The 16,886-nt window shown below is 63.3% G+C and overlaps 1 protein-coding gene across 1 annotated transcript; it reads right to left on the bottom strand.

Annotated features, from left to right (window-relative positions):
- Positions 1 to 106: 106 nt before the first annotated feature.
- Positions 107 to 6,740, bottom strand: LOC115640562 (sialoadhesin-like). Its single transcript, XM_030543422.1, has 8 exons — positions 6,235 to 6,740; positions 5,534 to 5,661; positions 4,140 to 4,341; positions 3,560 to 3,702; positions 2,808 to 2,973; positions 2,594 to 2,726; positions 1,004 to 1,117; positions 107 to 900 (listed from the first exon to the last, which is right to left on the bottom strand). The coding sequence occupies exons 1-7, from the start codon at positions 6,293 to 6,295 to the stop codon at positions 1,027 to 1,029; spliced, it is 924 nt and encodes a 307-aa protein (XP_030399282.1). The 5' UTR covers positions 6,296 to 6,740; the 3' UTR covers positions 107 to 900; positions 1,004 to 1,026.
- Positions 6,741 to 16,886: the final 10,146 nt, after the last annotated feature.

The following is a 16,886-nucleotide window of genomic DNA, read 5'->3' as shown; positions in this document are numbered from 1 at the left end:
CAATGACAGACTCCAGGGCTACCCCATAGCCCTGCTGGTGCCCCTCAATCCCGACCCCCAGCCCCATGACGGGGGTTGAGGGTATTCAGATGCCAACACTCGCAGCCAGAGTTTTAAAGTGTCATTTTAATCCCATTTAAACTGGGGGCGGGAGGGGGGGCTGGCCCATGTTCTCCCCCCCATTTAAAGAGCCCCTCCCACAGAACTACAATACCCAGATTTTAAGCAATAGCCCTAAGAAATCCCCCCCCCCCCCGAAATAACGCTTAGCCCCCGGCCCCGCAAAGACTTACATGCAGGGCAGATGAAAGCAGAGGGGCGAGAGCAGACTGCAAGGGATCAGCATTGGGGGGTCCCAGTTTAGGGGGACTCCACCCTCAGGCTGCCCTGACCCCTCCCCCACTACACTGATTACAGTCTCCCCATTAACAAAGCAAATTAACTCCATTTAGCTGGGGGGGGGGACGAGGCCTCTGGAGATTGGGGGTTTCTGGACTGGTGACCCCTGCAGAATGAATTTGGGGGTGGCGGGAGGTTTGCGTTTTGGGAGGGTTCCATGAACAACCCCCCCATTACAAATGGGGGGTTGGCTCCCAAATGCCGATATCCCCCAAACCAAGCTCCCAGCCCCCTAAGGGGGGGAGCTGGGCTGGTCAAACAGCACCCCAAGATCCACCCCACCCCCAAAATAATACCAGCCCCCACATCCGGAGTATTTCCCCACCCCCCACAGTGGCTGCATCTGCCTCAACTGCCTATAGAAACCACACCATAATAAGCTCCTCCCGAAAACGCAGCTGAGCCCCCAATAATTTCCTCCTCCCCCAAAGCCCCCCTATAACCCTCTCCCTGCTGATTACAGAAGTGGCTGAAGCTCTGTGACAGCCGGTGCGGTTCTGCCTGGGGGGGAGAAAAGAGATTTCAATGGGGGGGGGGTGTGAGAAATCGGGGTGGGGGGGGAGCTGCAGTCCCCAAAGGATCATGGGAGGAGCGAATCTCCTACCTGTGCCGGGGGCAGGGCCCATCTCACAGCACCAGGGGCTGCTGGTCCCCCGCCACCGAGGGGACCGACTCCAGGCTGCCTTTGTAGATCGGGGTGCGCTGGCCGGGCTCCTCCCTGAACCGGGGGGACAGAGAGCCCGGGTGAGTGATACCCCCAAGCCAGCCCCCCTCCAGGCAGGGGGAAAGACCCCCCCAGCCAGCCTCTGGGATCCCATTCCACCTGCCCTGTGGGCAGACCCCCATTCGCCCTCCCACACACCCCAAATCTTCCTGGGACCGAGCTGGGGGAGGGGAAATGAAGAGAGACGACTCCCCCACCCCCCGCCGTGAACATCCGGATCCCCCTGGGGACTGTACGTTTCCCCCCCCACAGCTACTGAGGCGCCGAAGTCGGGTGCCAGCAGCCGGGGAGTCAATAAATCAAAGGGCCCGAACCCGTGTCACATTCCCTGCCCTCCACAAGCCTCCGCTATGGGGCTGGATCAGTCCTGGCGCCCCCTGGAGGGCAGACCCCGTGCCTGGCACTGCGGCTGGCACCACCTGGAGGGCAGATCCCACACCCGACTCTGTGCCTGCTGCCCCCTGGAGGGCAGACCCCACGCCCGGCCCTGTGCCCAGCGCCCCCTGGAGGGCAGACCCCATGCCCGGCCCTGTGCCCAGCGCCCCCTGGAGGGCAGACCCCACGCTCAGCCCTGTGCCCAGCGCCCCCTGGAGGGCACATTCCACACCCGGCTCTGCGCCTGCTGCCCCGGCCCTGTGCCCAGCGCCCCCTGGAGGGCACATCCCACACCCGGCTCTGCGCCTGCTGCCCCCTGGAGGGCAGACCCCACGCTCAGCCCTGTGCCCAGCGCCCCCTGGAGGGCACATTCCACACCCGGCTCTGCGCCTGTTGCCCCATGGAGGGCAGACCCCACGCTCGGCCCTGCGCCCGGCGCCCCCTGGAGGGCACATTCCACACCCGGCTCTGCGCCTGCTGCCCCATGGAGGGCAGACCCCACGCCTGGCCCTGTGCCCGGCGCCCCCTGGAGGGCAGACCCAATGCCCGGCCCTGCGCCTGCTGCCCCCTGGAGGGCAGACTCCACACCCGGCTCTGTGCCTGCTGCCCCCTGGAGGGCAGACCCCACGCCCGGCCCTGTGCCCAGCGCCCCCTGGAGGGCAGACCCCACGCTCAGCCCTGTGCCCAGCGCCCCCTGGAGGGCACATCCCACACCCGGCTCTGCGCCTGCTGCCCCATGGAGGGCAGACCCCACGCTCGGCCCTGCGCCCGGCGCCCCCTGGAGGGCAGACCCCACCCCCGGCCCTGCGCCTGCTGCCCCCTGGAGGGCAGACCCCACACCCAGCCCTGTGCCCGGCGCCCCCTGGAGGGCAGACCCCACGCCCGGCCCTGCGCCTGCTGCCCCCTGGAGGGCAGATCCCACGCCCGGCCCTGTGCCTGCTGCCCCATGGAGGGCAGATCCCACACCCAGCCCTGTGCCTGCTGCCCCCTGGAGGGCAGACCCCGCACTCGGCCCGGCGCCCCCTGGAGGGTGACCCCGTGCCCGGCCCGGCGCCCCCTGGAGGGCAGACCCCGCGCCCGGCCCCTCGCACTCACCCGGTTGGGATCTTGGCAGCCTGGCGGCGCCGCAGGACGAGGACGCTGAGCCCCAGCACCAGCAGCAGGAGCAGCAGGGCCGGCAGCCCCACGGCCAGCAGCAGCACAGGGGTGCTCAGCCCCAGGCCCGGCTCTGGGGGCAGAGAGAGGGGTCAGTGCGGGGCAGGTGGGTCACAGCCCATAGGGGGGACGTGGGGGGGAGCCATCGACTCACCCAGCTGGTAGCTGCTCTGTGGCCCCTGCACGTCCAGCCGCACGGCCCGGCTGCGCGCCAGGTGGGGCAGGCTGGGGTGCTGGGCCCGGCACTCGTAGGTCCCGGCCTGCTCCCGGCTCACCTGGGGCAGGGTCAGCACACTGGACGCCACCACCCAGTCAGCCCCCTGCAACAAGGGCAGCTGCTTAGGGGGCGGGGACCCACATGGTGCCCCTGGCTGACCCCCTGCCCCACAGCATTCCCTACTGAGCCCCCATTCCCTGCCCCACAGTGCCCCCATTCCCTGCCCCGTGGCACCCCCTATGAGCCCCCGTTCCCTACCCCATGGCACACCCTGGTGACCCGCTGACCCCTCTGCCCCATGGCACTCCCTGCCCCACGGCACTGCCTGCTGACCCTCCGTCCCGCTCCCTGCCGCACAGTGCCCCCTGCTGACCCCCTGCCCCACGGCACCCCTTGCTGAGCCTCTGCCCTGCTCACTGCCCCACAGCGCCCCCTCTTGACCCTCTGCCCCGCTCCCTGCCCCATGGCATCCCCTGCTGACCCTTCGGCCCACTCCCTGCCACACGGCACCCCCTCCTGACCCTCTGCCCCGCTCCATGCCCCACGGTGCCCCCTGCTGACCCTCTGTCCCGCTCCCTGTCCCATGCCCCCCCCTGCTGGGTCTACTGTGTGACACCCCATATCCATCCCTGATATTTTGGGGTATGATCCCCCTCCACTGCCCGGGGGGGTCCTGCCCAGCCCCTCACCTGGCGGCTCCACTCGTACTGGGGGGGCTGGGAGGCATCGGCCGAGCACTGCAGCTCCACGTCCTCGCCCTCCATCACGGCCACGGAGTCACCCACGGTCCCGCACCAGGTGTGGGCCCGGGTCACGAAGACGCTCCGCAGATCTGGGGGGACACGTTGCGTCAGGTGCCGCGCCCCGAAATCCTTGCTCCTCCCCTGCCTGCCCAGCTGCCGGAGAGCTAACCACCCCCCGCCCCAGGTTACAATTGGGGTGTCCCTCTGTACCCCACTTCTAGCTGTGGGGAATAGACACCCATCAAACTGCCGCCTCCACGCTGGGCACTTTACCCCTCCCCTGCCTGCCCCACAGATGGACCCCCAAACTGAAGTAATTTCCCTACTCCGGGCTCCCTGCTGCACCCCCTGTTCATCTCCTCCCTCCCAGCCTGGGGAGGCAAGGGGCAAATTGGGGGGTTATGCTCAAATATAACCAGGGGTAACCCCCCCATGGCCCCCCAAGAGACAGACATGGGTGGGCCCCCCTGAATTGGCCACGCCAGATTCATTTGTGCGCCGAGGGGCCTGGGGTGGCGCCACCCACACTCCACGTGCAGGCTGAGCTCGGCGGAGGCGGACGCGTTGCCGGTGCTGTTGGCGGCCGCGCAGCGATAGGCCCCGGCATGCCAGGACTGCAGGGCCCCGATGGCCAGCAGGAGGCGCCCGTCCGCCCGCGTCACGTTCACGTCGAAGAACCAGCAGCGCAGCCGGTCGGGATTGTCCAGCGAGACCCAGGAGTGGAGCCACTGCAGAGAGACGCCCCCGGTGTCCCCGTTAAACCCCGATAGGCTGCCCCCCATGGACCCCTGGCCTGCCCCACGGCACCCCCATGGACCCCCTACCCTGCCCCCTGTGGCATAGACCCCTGCCCTGCCCCACGGCACCCCCATGGACCCCCTGCCCTGCCCCCCATGGCACGGACCCCCAGCCTGCCCCACGGCACCCCCATGGACTCCCGGCCTGCCCCACGATGCCCCCTATGGACACCTTGCCCTGCTCCCCGCAGCACAGACCCCTGGTCTGCCCCACGGCGCCCCCTACGGACCCCCTGCCCTACCCAGTGTGGCATGGACCCCCGGCCTGCCCCACGATGCACCCTATGGACACCTTGCCCTGCTCCCTGCAGCACAGACCCCTGGCCTGCCCCACGGCACCCCTATGGACCCCGGCCCTGCCCCATGCGGCACTGACCCCCGACCTGCCCCATGGCGCCCCCATGGACCCTCAGCCTGCCCCATGGCACCCCCTATGAACCCCCTGCCCTGCCCCCCATGGCACGTACCCCCAGTCCGCCCCACGGCGCCCCCTATGGACCCCCTGTCCTGTGCCCCCATGGCACCCCCTATGGACCTCCTGCCCTGCCCCCCCGTTGCACGGACCCCCAGCCTGCCTCACGACCCCCAGGGACCCCTGGCATGCTCCACGGTGCCTCCTATGGACCCCCTGCCCTGCCCCACCCCCTTTGGCACAGACCCCCTGCCTGCCCCATGGCACCCTGTATGCACCCCCTGCCTCTGAGGCATGGACCCACTCTCTGCCCCACAGCACCCCCTGCCCTCCCCTCTGTGGCACAGAGTCCCTGCCTGCCCCAGGGTGCCCCCTATGGAGCGCCTTGCCCTGCCCCCCATGGCATGGACCCCTGTCTGCCCTATGGCACCGCCTACAGATCCCCTGCCCTGCCCCACTGTGGCACAGACCCTCTGCCTGCCCCATGGCACCCCCTTTGGACGCCCTTTCCTGTCCCTCATGGTACAGGCCCCTTGCCTGCCCCACGGCACCCCTGCTGAACCTGTGCCCTGGCCCCTGTGACATGGACCCCCCCCACACACTGCCCCCTGCTGACCCCCCGCCATGCCCCCTGCAGCTTGGCACCCCTCAGTGTCGGGTGAGGGGCAGGTTCGTCCCCGGCGGGGCGTTGGGGGGGGCTGGCATCCTGACCCGACTGTATTTCTGGAAGGTGAATTGGCTCATGTCGGCTCCGGCCTCGTCCGTCAGACACTCCAGGGTCACGTAGCTGCCCTCCAGGATTGGGCCCTCTTGGTCAATCAGGCGGACTGTGGGCATCTCTGGAACAGTCGATGGGGCACAGTATGAGCACCCCCTAGAGGGGACAGGCCCCACTCCCTGCCCCCCGAGCCAGCCAGGCCCTGCTCTGGGGCTGGGTGGGAGCCAGCCCCCCCAGAGGGGACAGACCCTGTGCCCCATTCCCTGCCCCCCCTGAGCTGGCCAGGCCCTGCCCTGGGGCTGGGTGGGAGCCAGACCCCCCTAGAGGGGAGAGGCTCTGTGCCCCATTCGCTGCCGCCCTAAGCCAGCCAGGCCCTGCTCTGGGGATGGGTGGGAGCCAGTGCCCCCTAGGGGGGAAAGGCCCCTGCCCCATTCCTGCCTCCCTATAACCAGCCAGGCCCTGCCCTGGGGTCGGGTGGGAGCCGGACCCCCCTAGAGGGGAGAGGCTCTGTGCCCCATTCGCTGCCCCCCTGACCCAGCCAGGCCCTGCCCTGGGGCCGGGTGGGAGCAGCTCCCCCAACCGCAGTGGGCCCCCCTGGCAGAACAGGATTACAGGGCGGGGGTTGGGGGGAAGGAGCCCCAGCCCCCCCCGAGGAAGGGAGGCCGCAGGCGGGGCGAGGCTCTGACCCACTCACCCCCGTGGGCCCAGCGCAGGGCGAGGGCGGCCAGCAGGAGCAGGGGGCCTGGCCGGGCCATGGCAGCGGGCGAGGGCTCCAGGCAGACTCTGGCGTCCGGCTTCCGTGTCGCAGCAGAAGCAGGAAGGCGGCGGGGGGGCGGGGGGAGTCGGGGTTCCGCCTGCCTCGAACCCTGCCCCGGAGAGCACCTGCGGGGGGGGGACCGAGCAGAGACGCCAGGGCCCAGGCCCCTCCCGGGGGCGGAAAGTCAAAACCAAACCGCCTGTAACTGACTCCCAGCAACTGCACGTGATGGTGCAATTCCAACACACAACACACAACACACAACGTGTGTGCGGGGGGGGGGCAGGGCTGGCAGGGGCTGCAGGTCGGGAGTGAGGGGCACCGGTTGACCCATGCATTTGGGGCATTCCTGGGCCTCCCTCCCCCCCTGGGAAGTTCTGTGCGGGGGTGACCCGGGGAAGCTGCAAAGCTCAACCCCCCGGGAAGGGGAATTGGGCAGCTGCAGGTCACCTCCTGCTGAGAGCTGGGGGGGGGGTGTGTGTGTGTGTAAATTTCCCCTCCCCCCAGTCACCTCCATCGCGGGCGGGGCGCCGGCTGGACCGGTCCGGCCGGTTTCGAGCCGCGTGGGGGGCGGGGCGCTCAGCCCCAGTGACTGGGGGGGCGGGGGAGCTGCGGGCACAGAGTCGGGACAAGCCGCGAGATGCTCAGACAAGAGACGGGGGGGGGGCTTGTGCTGGGGGCTGCGAGACACCAGGAGGGGCGGGGGACTGAACTGGGGGGGCTGGGAGACACCGAGGGGGCTGGGAGTGGGGGGCGGAATTTGGGCTGGGGGCGCCGGGCGGAGGCGGAGGAATTTGAGCTGGGGGGGCTGAACTGGAGGAGGGGGGGCTGGGAGACACCAGGCGGGGGGGATGAGCAGTGGGCGCCGGGAGGGGTGGGGGCTCAGCTGGGGGGACTGGGAGACACGGGGGGGGGCTGGGAGACACCAGGCGGGGGGGATGAGTGGTGGGCGCCGGGAGGGGTGGGGGCTCAGCTGGGGGGGCTGGGAGACACGGGGGGGGGGAGGAATTTGAGCTGGGGGAGGGGGGACTGGGAGACACCAGGCGGGGGGGATGAGCGGTGGGCGCCGGGAGGGGTGGGGGCTCAGCTGGGGGGGCTGGGAGACACGGGGGGGGCTGAGCTGGGGGCGCCGGGCGGGGGGGGAGGGGCTGGGAGACACCAGGCGGGGGGGATGAGCGGTGGGCGCCGGGCGGGGTGGGGGCTCAGCTGGGGGGGCTGGGAGACACGGGGGGGCTGGGCTAGGGGCGCGGGGAGGGGGGACTGGGAGACACCAGGCGGGGGGGATGAGCGGTGGGCGCGGGCGGGGTGGGGGCTCAGCTGGGGGCTGGAATGGGGACCGGAAACCTCCTATCTGCAACTATCCCCCCCGTCCCGATTTCACACCTGCTCTCTGGGCACCTCGTGGGGCAGCGGGGACCCTCCCCCGGGGGGGGGATCTTGGTGGGCGGGGCTGGCTGGGGACGGGGCCTGAGGAGGGGACACTCGAGCCCCCGCCCGCCCGTTGCGGTCCCTGGAACACCGCCCCCGGCCCGCTGATTGGCTGAGCGCCTTCCGCTCCGCAACAGTGTAGCGATGGGGGCCAGCCAGGTAACCCCCCCGCCTTAAAGTGACAAGAGCAAAGGGGGGGGTTCCATGGGGGCTGGGGAAGAGGACGAAACTCACTATGGGGGACCTGGAAGCAGGAGGGGGGGGGCGCTGGGAGCCAGGACTCCTGGGTTCTCTCCCCGGCTCTGGGAGGGGAGTGGGGGCTGGTGGTTAGAGCCGGGGGGCTGGGAGCCGGGGGACTGGGAGCCAGGACTCCTGGGTTCTCTCCCCGGCTCTGGGACGGGAATGGGGGCTGGTGGTTAGAGCCGGGGGGCTGGGAGCCAGGACTCCTGGGTTCTTTCCCCGGCTCTGGGAGGGGAGTGGAGGCTGGTCGTTAGAGCCGGGGGACTGGGAGCCAGGACTCCTGGGTTCTTTCCCTGGCTCTGGGAGGGGAGTGGGGCTGAGTGGTTATAGCAGGGGGGCTGGGAGCCAGGACTCCTGGGTTCTCTCCCCTGCTCTTGGAGGGGAGTGGGGGCTGGTGGGTTAGAGCAGGAGGGGCTGGGAGCCAGGACTCCTGGGTTCTGTCCCCGGCTCTGGGAGGGGAGTGAGGGCTGGTGGTTAGAGCAGGAGGGGCTGGGAGCCAGGACTCCTGGGTTCTCTCCCCGGCTCTGGAAGGGGAGTGAGGGCTGGTGGTTAGAGCAGGAGGGGCTGGGAGCCAGGACTCCTGGGTTCTCTCCCCGGCTCTGGGAGGGGAGTGGAGTGGGGGCTGGTGGTTAGAGCAATGGGGCTGGGAGCCAGGACTCCTGGGTTCTCTCCCCGGCTCTGGGACGGGAATGGGGGCTGGTGGTTAGAGCCGGGGGGCTGGGAGCCAGGACTCCTGGGTTCTTTCCCCGGCTCTGGGAGGGGAGTGGAGGCTGGTCGTTAGAGCCGGGGGGCTGGGAGCCAGGACTCCTGGGTTCTTTCCCTGGCTCTGGGAGGGGAGTGGGGCTGAGTGGTTATAGCAGGGGGGCTGGGAGCCAGGACTCCTGGGTTCTCTCCCTGGCTCTGGGAGGGGAGTGGGGCTGAGTGGTTAGAGCTGGGCTAAATTAACAGATTGGGGATTCTCTCCATCCCCTGGCAAACTGTCGTGTTTCTGTTAAACAGCCCCCGCTTCCAAACCCAGAGGCGGCTGCATCTCTGCGCTGGCAGTTCCTGGGAGCGGGAGGCAGGGCGGAGCTGGGGGAATATTTGTCTCCGTTATGAAGACAAACGCCTGGACATCTGATGAGTGAAGCTTTGCTCCGTCTCCTCTGTGTCATGCCTCATCGCCAGCCCGTCCAACCCGCTAATGGAGCAAATGGCAAATTAAAAGCTGATCCATCGAGTGGGCTGGAGCGAGGGCTCCCCACACGCCGCCCTGCGGCAGAGACGCCCCCGCCTCCCCCCCAAGGGTCTCCCCAGAGAGTGAGGCCGGAGCTGGGCAGGTGCAGGGCCGGATTAACACATGCTGCCCACAGCACAGCCAGGGGAGGGCCTCCCATTACCCCCCCACAGCACAGCCAGGGGAGGGCCCCCCATTACCCCCCTACAGCACAGCCAGGCGAGGGCACCCCATTTCCCCCACACAGCACAGCCAGGGGAGGGCACCCCATTCCCCCCCTACAGCACAGCCAGGTGAGGGCACCCCATTTCCCCCACACACTCCCTACAGCACAGCCAGGGCCGGATTAACACATGCTGCCCACAGCACAGCCAGGGGAGGGCACCGCATTACCTCCCCACAGCACAGCCAGGGGAGGGCCCCCCATTACCCCCCTACAGCACAGCCAGGGGAGGGCACCGCATTTCCCCCCCACAGCACAGCCAGGGGAGGGCCCCCATTCCCCCCCCACAGCACAGCCAGGGGAGGGCCCCCCATTTCCCCCCTACAGCACAGCCAGGGGAGGGCACCCCATTTCCCCCACACACTCCCTACAGCACAGCCAGGGCCGGATTAACCTTTTGTGGAACTGGCACCACACCTATCTGTGGACCCCCATGGGGCAATAGAGCTTGGTGTGGGGGTGTCGGTCCCCAGAGCGAGAGGCCAGCCAGGGGCAATGAGGCCTGGCAGGGTTGGCCCCGATCCACCCAGCCCAGGGCACTAGTTACAGACCGGCAGCTGCCTGACGCACACTGGCCCACTCAGCCCTGTGCTGCCAGCCTGCCCGTTCGGGGCGGGTCCATGCTGTGCCATACAGCCCCCCACCACCACCGGGACACCCCCCCAATTCCCTATGGCCAGAGCCCCCCAGACCCACTATGCCCCCTACCCCCCCCCACAAATGCACAGCACCCTGCACACCACCCCTGCCCTGCACCCCCAGCCCCACCACGACTGCCCAGCACCCCCCACTCCCTACTGCCCCAACACACACAGATCCTCCCCCGCCCCCAGCAGCCCCAGAGACCCACTCTCCACCCCCTGCCTCCCGGCCGCACTCACGGCCCTGCTGGGAGGGGACTGTGTCTGCCGGGCTGAGCTGGCAGCGCAGCCAGGGCTGGTCCTGGGGCCGGGAATCGCTCTGGCCCCTCGGGAGTGGTGTGATCAGCCAGGCCAGAACCTGCCCCACTGGGCTCCCTCAGGACCCACCTGCCTGGAGGGGCCCAGCCAAGCCCCCCACCCTGTGTCCCCTTCCCCCCACCCCCCTGGGCTTGAGACTGGCCAAGCTTCTGCACCAGTCCCAGGCGGCTCAGCTCTGGGGAGCCAGGTGGGGTCCACAGGTGGTGGGAAGCGGAGACTGCCCGGAGGTGCCCTGGGGTCCGGCCAGGGGGCAGAGAGGAGCAGGGGGTGGGGCCGGGAGCAGAGAGGAGCAGGGGGTGGGACCAGGGGGCAGAGAAGAGCAGTGGGTAGGGGGAGCCAGCGGGGTCTCGGGGCACAGTGCAAGCGGAGCAGGCCAGGGCCCCTTTCGAACATGGGCCGGCTCCACGGAGCCATAGGCGCCATTGTAAATCCAGCACTCGCTGGATGCAAGACATTCCTAGGAAGCCGCCTTGAACACCACTACTCCAACCCACCCCGACTTCACCCCCCGTCTCCTTGAGCTAGGGAGAGAACCCAGGAGTCCTGGATCCCAGCCCCCCCATCTCTAACCACAGGAGCCCCCTCCCCTCCCACGCCTGGGGAGAGAACCCAGGAGTCCTGGATCCCAGCCCCCCCATCTCTAACCACAGGAGCCCCCTCCCCTCCCAGGCCTGGGGAGAGAACCCAGGAGTCCTGGATCCCAGCCCCCCCATCTCTAACCACAAGAGCCCCCTCCCGTTCCAGGCCTGGGGAGAGAACCCAGGAGTCCTGGCTCCCAGCACCCCCTGCTCCCTAATTTACCCTAACTGTGAACGTAACTGTCCAAGGGAAGTGGCTGTTCATCACCCCAAGCTCTGCTGGTGGGAAAGGCACCCCAGGGAGGCCATGCTGGACTGAGCAGTAGTTGGGCTGCAAGTCACAGCTAACCCCCTGGCCAGACCTGCCTCGTTCCGTTGGCTGTTGGGGGTCCAGCCCTTTCGCCTTCCCCTGTCTGCTGGGACAGACCCCCCCTGATGTTCCCAAGGCGCGACGCCGGCTGCCGTCTCTGCAGTCCAATGCTCTCCTTTAGCCCCCTTGGGGGTTGGACGGTTTCGGGTTCATGTGAGCCCCTTGAACGAGGGGCAGCTACTGCCCAGCCATGGGGTTCTGCCCCCCCGGCCGCACGGGCCCAAGGAGCAGTGCAGACGTCAGGGTGCCTCAGCAGCTGGCAGCTGGGTGAACTCAAGCAGGGGCTGCCCTGGCACTGCCGAGGTAACCGGGTCGGCTAGCGCGAGAACACGGCCACGCAGCCATGCTCGGTGGCCGGGCTAGAGCCAGGGTGCTGGCCTGCAGCCGTCTCCTGAGTGCCCTAGATAATGGAGCTGTAACCAGGGGCTCGGCCCAAGCGGGACATTTTCACTGGCTCCTGGCTGGGCCCTTTGCTGGCCACTGTGTCAGTGAATGCCCTGAAAACACACAAAGTTGGCAGCCAACCCCTAAACGGGGGGAGCGGGAAACCCTGACGAGGACACGGCCCTGGTACCGAGCCAGGCAGGTCACTTGGGAACCGGGGCGCAAGGGCCGACGGCAGGAGCAGTGCCAGGGTTTCTGGCGCCCTAGTCAGAATTCAGGGGGCGGCATTTTGTGCGCTCCCCATGGGGCGCGCGGGAGCTTCTGGTTCCACCCCCATCGTGCTGCCAAAGAAGGACCCTTCGCCGAAATGCTGCAGGCGACAGCGGCAGTCATTGAGCTGCTCCATTGCCTGCCGCTGTTTTCCGCAGCACGTCGGCAGAAGGTCCTTCTTCGGCGGTGCGACCGGAGCGGAACCGGAAGCTCCCGCGCGCCCTGTGGGGAGCGCACAAAATGCCGCCCCCCAAATCCTGGCGCCCTAGGCAACCACCTAAGGTCGCCTAATGGAAGCACCGTCCCTGGCTGACAGGAAGGAGAACAGCATCATCCTGCCTTTAGCGCCAGTGGTTCCCTCGCTCCCACAACCCACCCAACAGCTTTGGAGACAGCCGCCCCCGCCAAAGCCTGGGCCCCGATCCCCTAAAACCCACCCCTGCCCTGCTACGTTATTTACTGCGGATTTTCTTTCCCATAAGGCCCCCCCCCCCAAGACCCACAGCGCAGGGGGCTGAGCTCAGACGAGCCAAAGGCTCAAGGCTGGCAAGGGGCTGGGGGGCTGGACAAAGGGGGGGGCTGGGTTGCGGTGGCAGCTGCTGATCTGCCCTGGCCCAGGTGGTGTGTGTGAAAGACAGTCACTGTCCCTGGAGCAGCAGGTCCTGTGGTCGCTGTGGCCCATGGAGAGTCTGGCCCAGTGAGTACTGAAGACGGGAGAACAGGGGCTATAGACACAGGAGGGAGAAAGAGGCCGACGCGGCCCAGGGGCAAAGGGCTCGGGGCACAGAAGGGAACAATGGGGCCATTGGCATGGGAGGTGTTGGCTGAACATATCTTCCCTGAGGCCTGAGATCTCGGCCTCCATCAGCCTGGCTTTCTCCGCGAAGCCCTTCTGCAGCATGGCCTCCTGCTCCTTCAGCTTGCTCTGCAGCGCCCGCTCTGCCTCCTGCCGGGCACTGGCCAGCTCCTCCGCCACCTTGGCCTCCAGCTGCTTCACGTTCTCCTGGTGGCTGCGCTCCTGGTCCTTCATCAGCTGCTCCGTCTGCAGCTGCTTCTCCTCCGCCGCCTTCCGCTGCTGCTCCAGCAGCTCTGCCTTCTGCTTCTCCTCTGCACATTGGGAAGAAGGGTTGAAACGAACAATTCTGATGTAAAGGTCAGTGCAACGGCGCCGCCCTCCCAGGGCAGACATGACGCCTGAGACGCGTTTAAACAAGAACAGGCGGCATCTGGAGCAGATCTGCCAGAGTCCGATTCTCAGACACAGGAAGCACCCCCATTTCCTGCCTATGGCCTGTCGGGTGCAGAGCTGCTGCTGCCTGGACCGAGTGAAGAACTACATTTTTGGGTCAGAGGCCCAATCAAATAATCAAAAGAAAATTTTTTGTTTTGCATCAAAGTGGAACGAAAAATGTTCAGATTTCCCAGCAAAATGAAAATAGTTGGAAAAAAATGATTTTGGATCAAACGAAACATTTCATTCAACCCGAAACAAGTGTTTGTCTCTGTTTCTTCTTTTTTTTCGTGTGGTTTTCAATTATTTTAAAAAATAAAATGTCAGCCCAGCACAAAATGTCTTTCTGAAATATTTTAACATTTCCAGACTTGTTAAGAACATGAGAATGGCCAGACTGGGTCAGCCCAATGGTCCATCCAGCCCAGTGTCCAGTGCCAACAGTATCCAGTGCCAGGTGCCCCAGAGGGAGTGAACAGAACAGGGCCATTATCGCGTGATCCATCCCGTCGTCAGGTCCCAGCTTCTACACTCAGAGGTTCAGGGACACCCAGAGCAGGGGGTTGTGTCCCTGCCATCTCGGCTAATAGCCATTGATGGACCCATCCTCCAGGAACTGATCTAGTTCTTTTCTGAACCCTGTTATACTTCTGCCCTTCACGACATCCCCCGGCAGTGAGTTCCACAGGTTGGCTAAGCGCTGCGTGAGGAAATACTTCCTGTTGTTTGTTTGAAACCTGCTGCCTGCTCATTTCATTGGGTGACCCTGGTTCTTGTGTTACACGAAGGGGTAAATAGCACTTCTGTATTTACTGTCTCCACACCCGTCAAGATTTTATAGACCTCAGTCACATCCCTCCCAATCGTCTCTTTGCAGGTGGAGCAGTCCCAGGCTTTTCCTCACATGGAAGCTCTTCCATCCCCCTCATCGCTTACGCTGCCTTTCACTGCACTTTTCCCGGTTCTAATAGATCCTGTCATTGACCAGAATGATTGGCCACAAATTGATCTAAATTACCAATAGCTTTGGTTGCCCTGAATCTGTGAAAAAAACATTGCACCAAAAATTTCTTCCAATGCTACTAATGTCTGTTAGCAAGAGTGGGGGTTTCCCTGGTCGCTGGTGACAGGAGATCGGCTGCCGTTAGGGTGACCAGACAGCAAATGTGAAAAATCGGGATGGGGGGGGTAATAGGAACCTATACAAGAAAAAAAACCCCAAATCGGGCCAGTCCCTGTAAAACTGGGACATCTGGTTGTAGAACTGATGTGAATGAAATTGTTTTTAGTTATTCACTGTATCATTGTAACTTCTGTTCACCATTCCATTACACTTGCCATTTTGCCTACATTGTAACTTCTGTGCACTATTGTAATTCAAAACCCATTTTAAAATGCGTACTCCATTTTGTGGAAGGCTTGTGCTGCAGCCTTCATTTTTGCGAGCCCTGCTGTAATTTTATTAGTTTAGTTTAGATGTGTGACTGAGGTATGTATGGGTGTTAGAATTAACCTCCAGCCCCAGCCTGTCCTGATGAGATAAAGTTCAAATACCAACGGCTGAAGACGCAGACAACAGCCCTAAACAGAGTAAGAAGCACCCACCCTAAAAAGAAAAGGACAACAGAACAACAGAAGGAAGATCAAAGCCAGGTTCAAGGCTGAAAGTCAGGCCTGCAATTGATGGGTGATCAATCACTAAACCCAGAGGCAGCGTGACACAGCAAGACCTATAGACTTTGAATCCAAATCAAAAGCCTATAAAGAAGATGGGTGAGATGAGAGACTTTGGGTAACATTCTGCTATCAACATGGAGGGGCATTGGTGCGCGCTCAACAGAGACCTGGCTCCTCCTCCCCAGCTTTCCTGGCCAGTTAGCTGCCACGAGCTACGATCCCCAGCTGCGAACTCAAGCCACAAACTCAAGCTACAATCGGGACTGGTAACTATCCAGCAGCTGGAGAACATTTGGGGGGTATGTATGTGTGAGTGTATGTGTATAAGTATTAAGGTATTTGCTAATAGTTATAGATCATAATAAATGTGGCATCTTTGGCTTGACCCCTAAAATGATTCTGTGTAGTTTTGTCTGTACAACATGGTTACCCTAGCTGCCGTAGGGAGTTCAACATGGAGAGATTTTCTTGGGCACAGAGCCTGCTGGAGATGCAGGCGTGGGGATTTCTGAGAAAGGGAACTTCCTGCTGCTGCACAGGCCCCTGTGAAAATCCTTTATAAATAAGCAAGATGACACCACAGAATATCACTTCAAAAGTTTTTTTTCTCCTGCTGACGATAGCTCATCTCAATTCGTTAGACTCTTCCTGATGATATGCGTACTTCCACCTTTTCATGTTCTCTGCATGTACAAATATCTCCTGTCTGCGTGTTCCATTCTATGCATCCGAAGAAGTGAGCTGTGGCTCATGAAAGCTCATGCAGAAATAAATTTGTTAGTCTCTAAGGTTCCCCAAGTCCTCCTGTTCTTTTTGCGGATACAGACTAACACGGCTGCTACTCTGAAACCTGCAAGGTGGGGAATTCTGGCAAACCCCTGGGCTCAAAGGAGCGACAATTTCTAACCATCTCCAGAGATCCTCCTGTGTGGAGCTTAGCTAAGGAGCTTGTAGAGAAATCTCTGTATTAACTATCTCTATAAATCTTTATAACGTTGCATTGTGTTATTTTGTATTAAGTATCTTTCTGTATTAAGTATCTTTATGACATTGCATCTAGCATGATGTTATCTTGTATTTCATATGACTTGGCATTGTGCCTCTTTATTTTCATACAACTTTGTATTAGATCCCTATATAGAAAATTGGTAGAAAACTTTGTATCAAATGTTATAGCCCCTAAGGATAGTATAGTTAAAGTAAAAGAAACATGTGCCTTTTTGCTAGAAGTAGAATAAGATCTTCCCCCCACTCTGTAATCAATTGCCCTATTGACTGAATGAGGTGTGAATGAGTGAGGCTTGGAAGACACCCACCTCCAGACAGCTACAACAGTTGAAGAGGGAATGGGAGCCAGAGCAAAGGACAATACAACTTGTCAAGTGGGCCCAATAAAGAAGAGCAGACATCTTGACGGCCTCAGGGATTAGAAGCAAGCACCTTCTTTAGAAAACACCCTCTTTGAGCAGCATTGGGACAACACCCAAAGAAAAGCGGCACAAAGACCAATGGACACAGACCAACGGACACAGACCCAGGGCTTGTCTACATCAGAAAATTGCAGTGCTGGTGAGGGAGTTACAGCGCTGCAACTTAGGAGGTGTACACATCTGCAGGGCACCACCAGCGCTGCAACTCCCTGTTTGCAGCGCTGGCCGTACTCCCGTTTTGTCTCGGGTGTAGAGGATCCAGCGCTGGTGATCCAGCGCTGGTAATCAAATATAGACACTTACCAGCGCTTTTCTTGACCTCCGTGGAATAAGCAGGTATCCCAGCATATCTGAGGAAGCCTCTGGTAATCAAGCTGGTCTCCTTCCCCGGCTTGCTCTCGCGTTCCCCGAACCCCGAGCAAGCAGGTCTCCTTCCCTGCGGTTTGCAGGGGGGTTCGGGGAACGCGAGAACAAACCGCGGCGAAGCTGGTCTCCTTTCCCGGTTTGCTCTCGCTTTCCCCGAACCCCCCTTGAAGCCGCCCAACAGCGCTGCAGTGTGGCCACATCTAACACCACTTGCAGC

Source organism: Gopherus evgoodei, unplaced genomic scaffold (genome assembly GCF_007399415.2).
Source record: "Gopherus evgoodei ecotype Sinaloan lineage unplaced genomic scaffold, rGopEvg1_v1.p scaffold_31_arrow_ctg1, whole genome shotgun sequence".
Taxonomy (NCBI): Eukaryota; Metazoa; Chordata; order Testudines; family Testudinidae; genus Gopherus; species Gopherus evgoodei.
The sequence above is the reverse complement of the archived record's forward strand: the minus strand, read 5'-3'. Positions and strand labels throughout refer to the sequence as shown.

Coding starts and splice junctions, on each gene's coding strand:
- LOC115640562 (XM_030543422.1), bottom strand. CDS start 6,295: ATGGCCCGGCCAGGCCCCCTGCTCCTGCTGGCCGCCCTCGCCCTGCGC. Junction 5,662..6,234: donor CCTGCGCTGGGCCCACGGGG/GTGAGTGGGTCA, acceptor CGACTGTTCCAG/AGATGCCCACAGTCCGCCTG. Junction 4,342..5,533: donor CCTTCCAGAAATACAGTCGG/GTCAGGATGCCA, acceptor GTCTCTCTGCAG/TGGCTCCACTCCTGGGTCTC.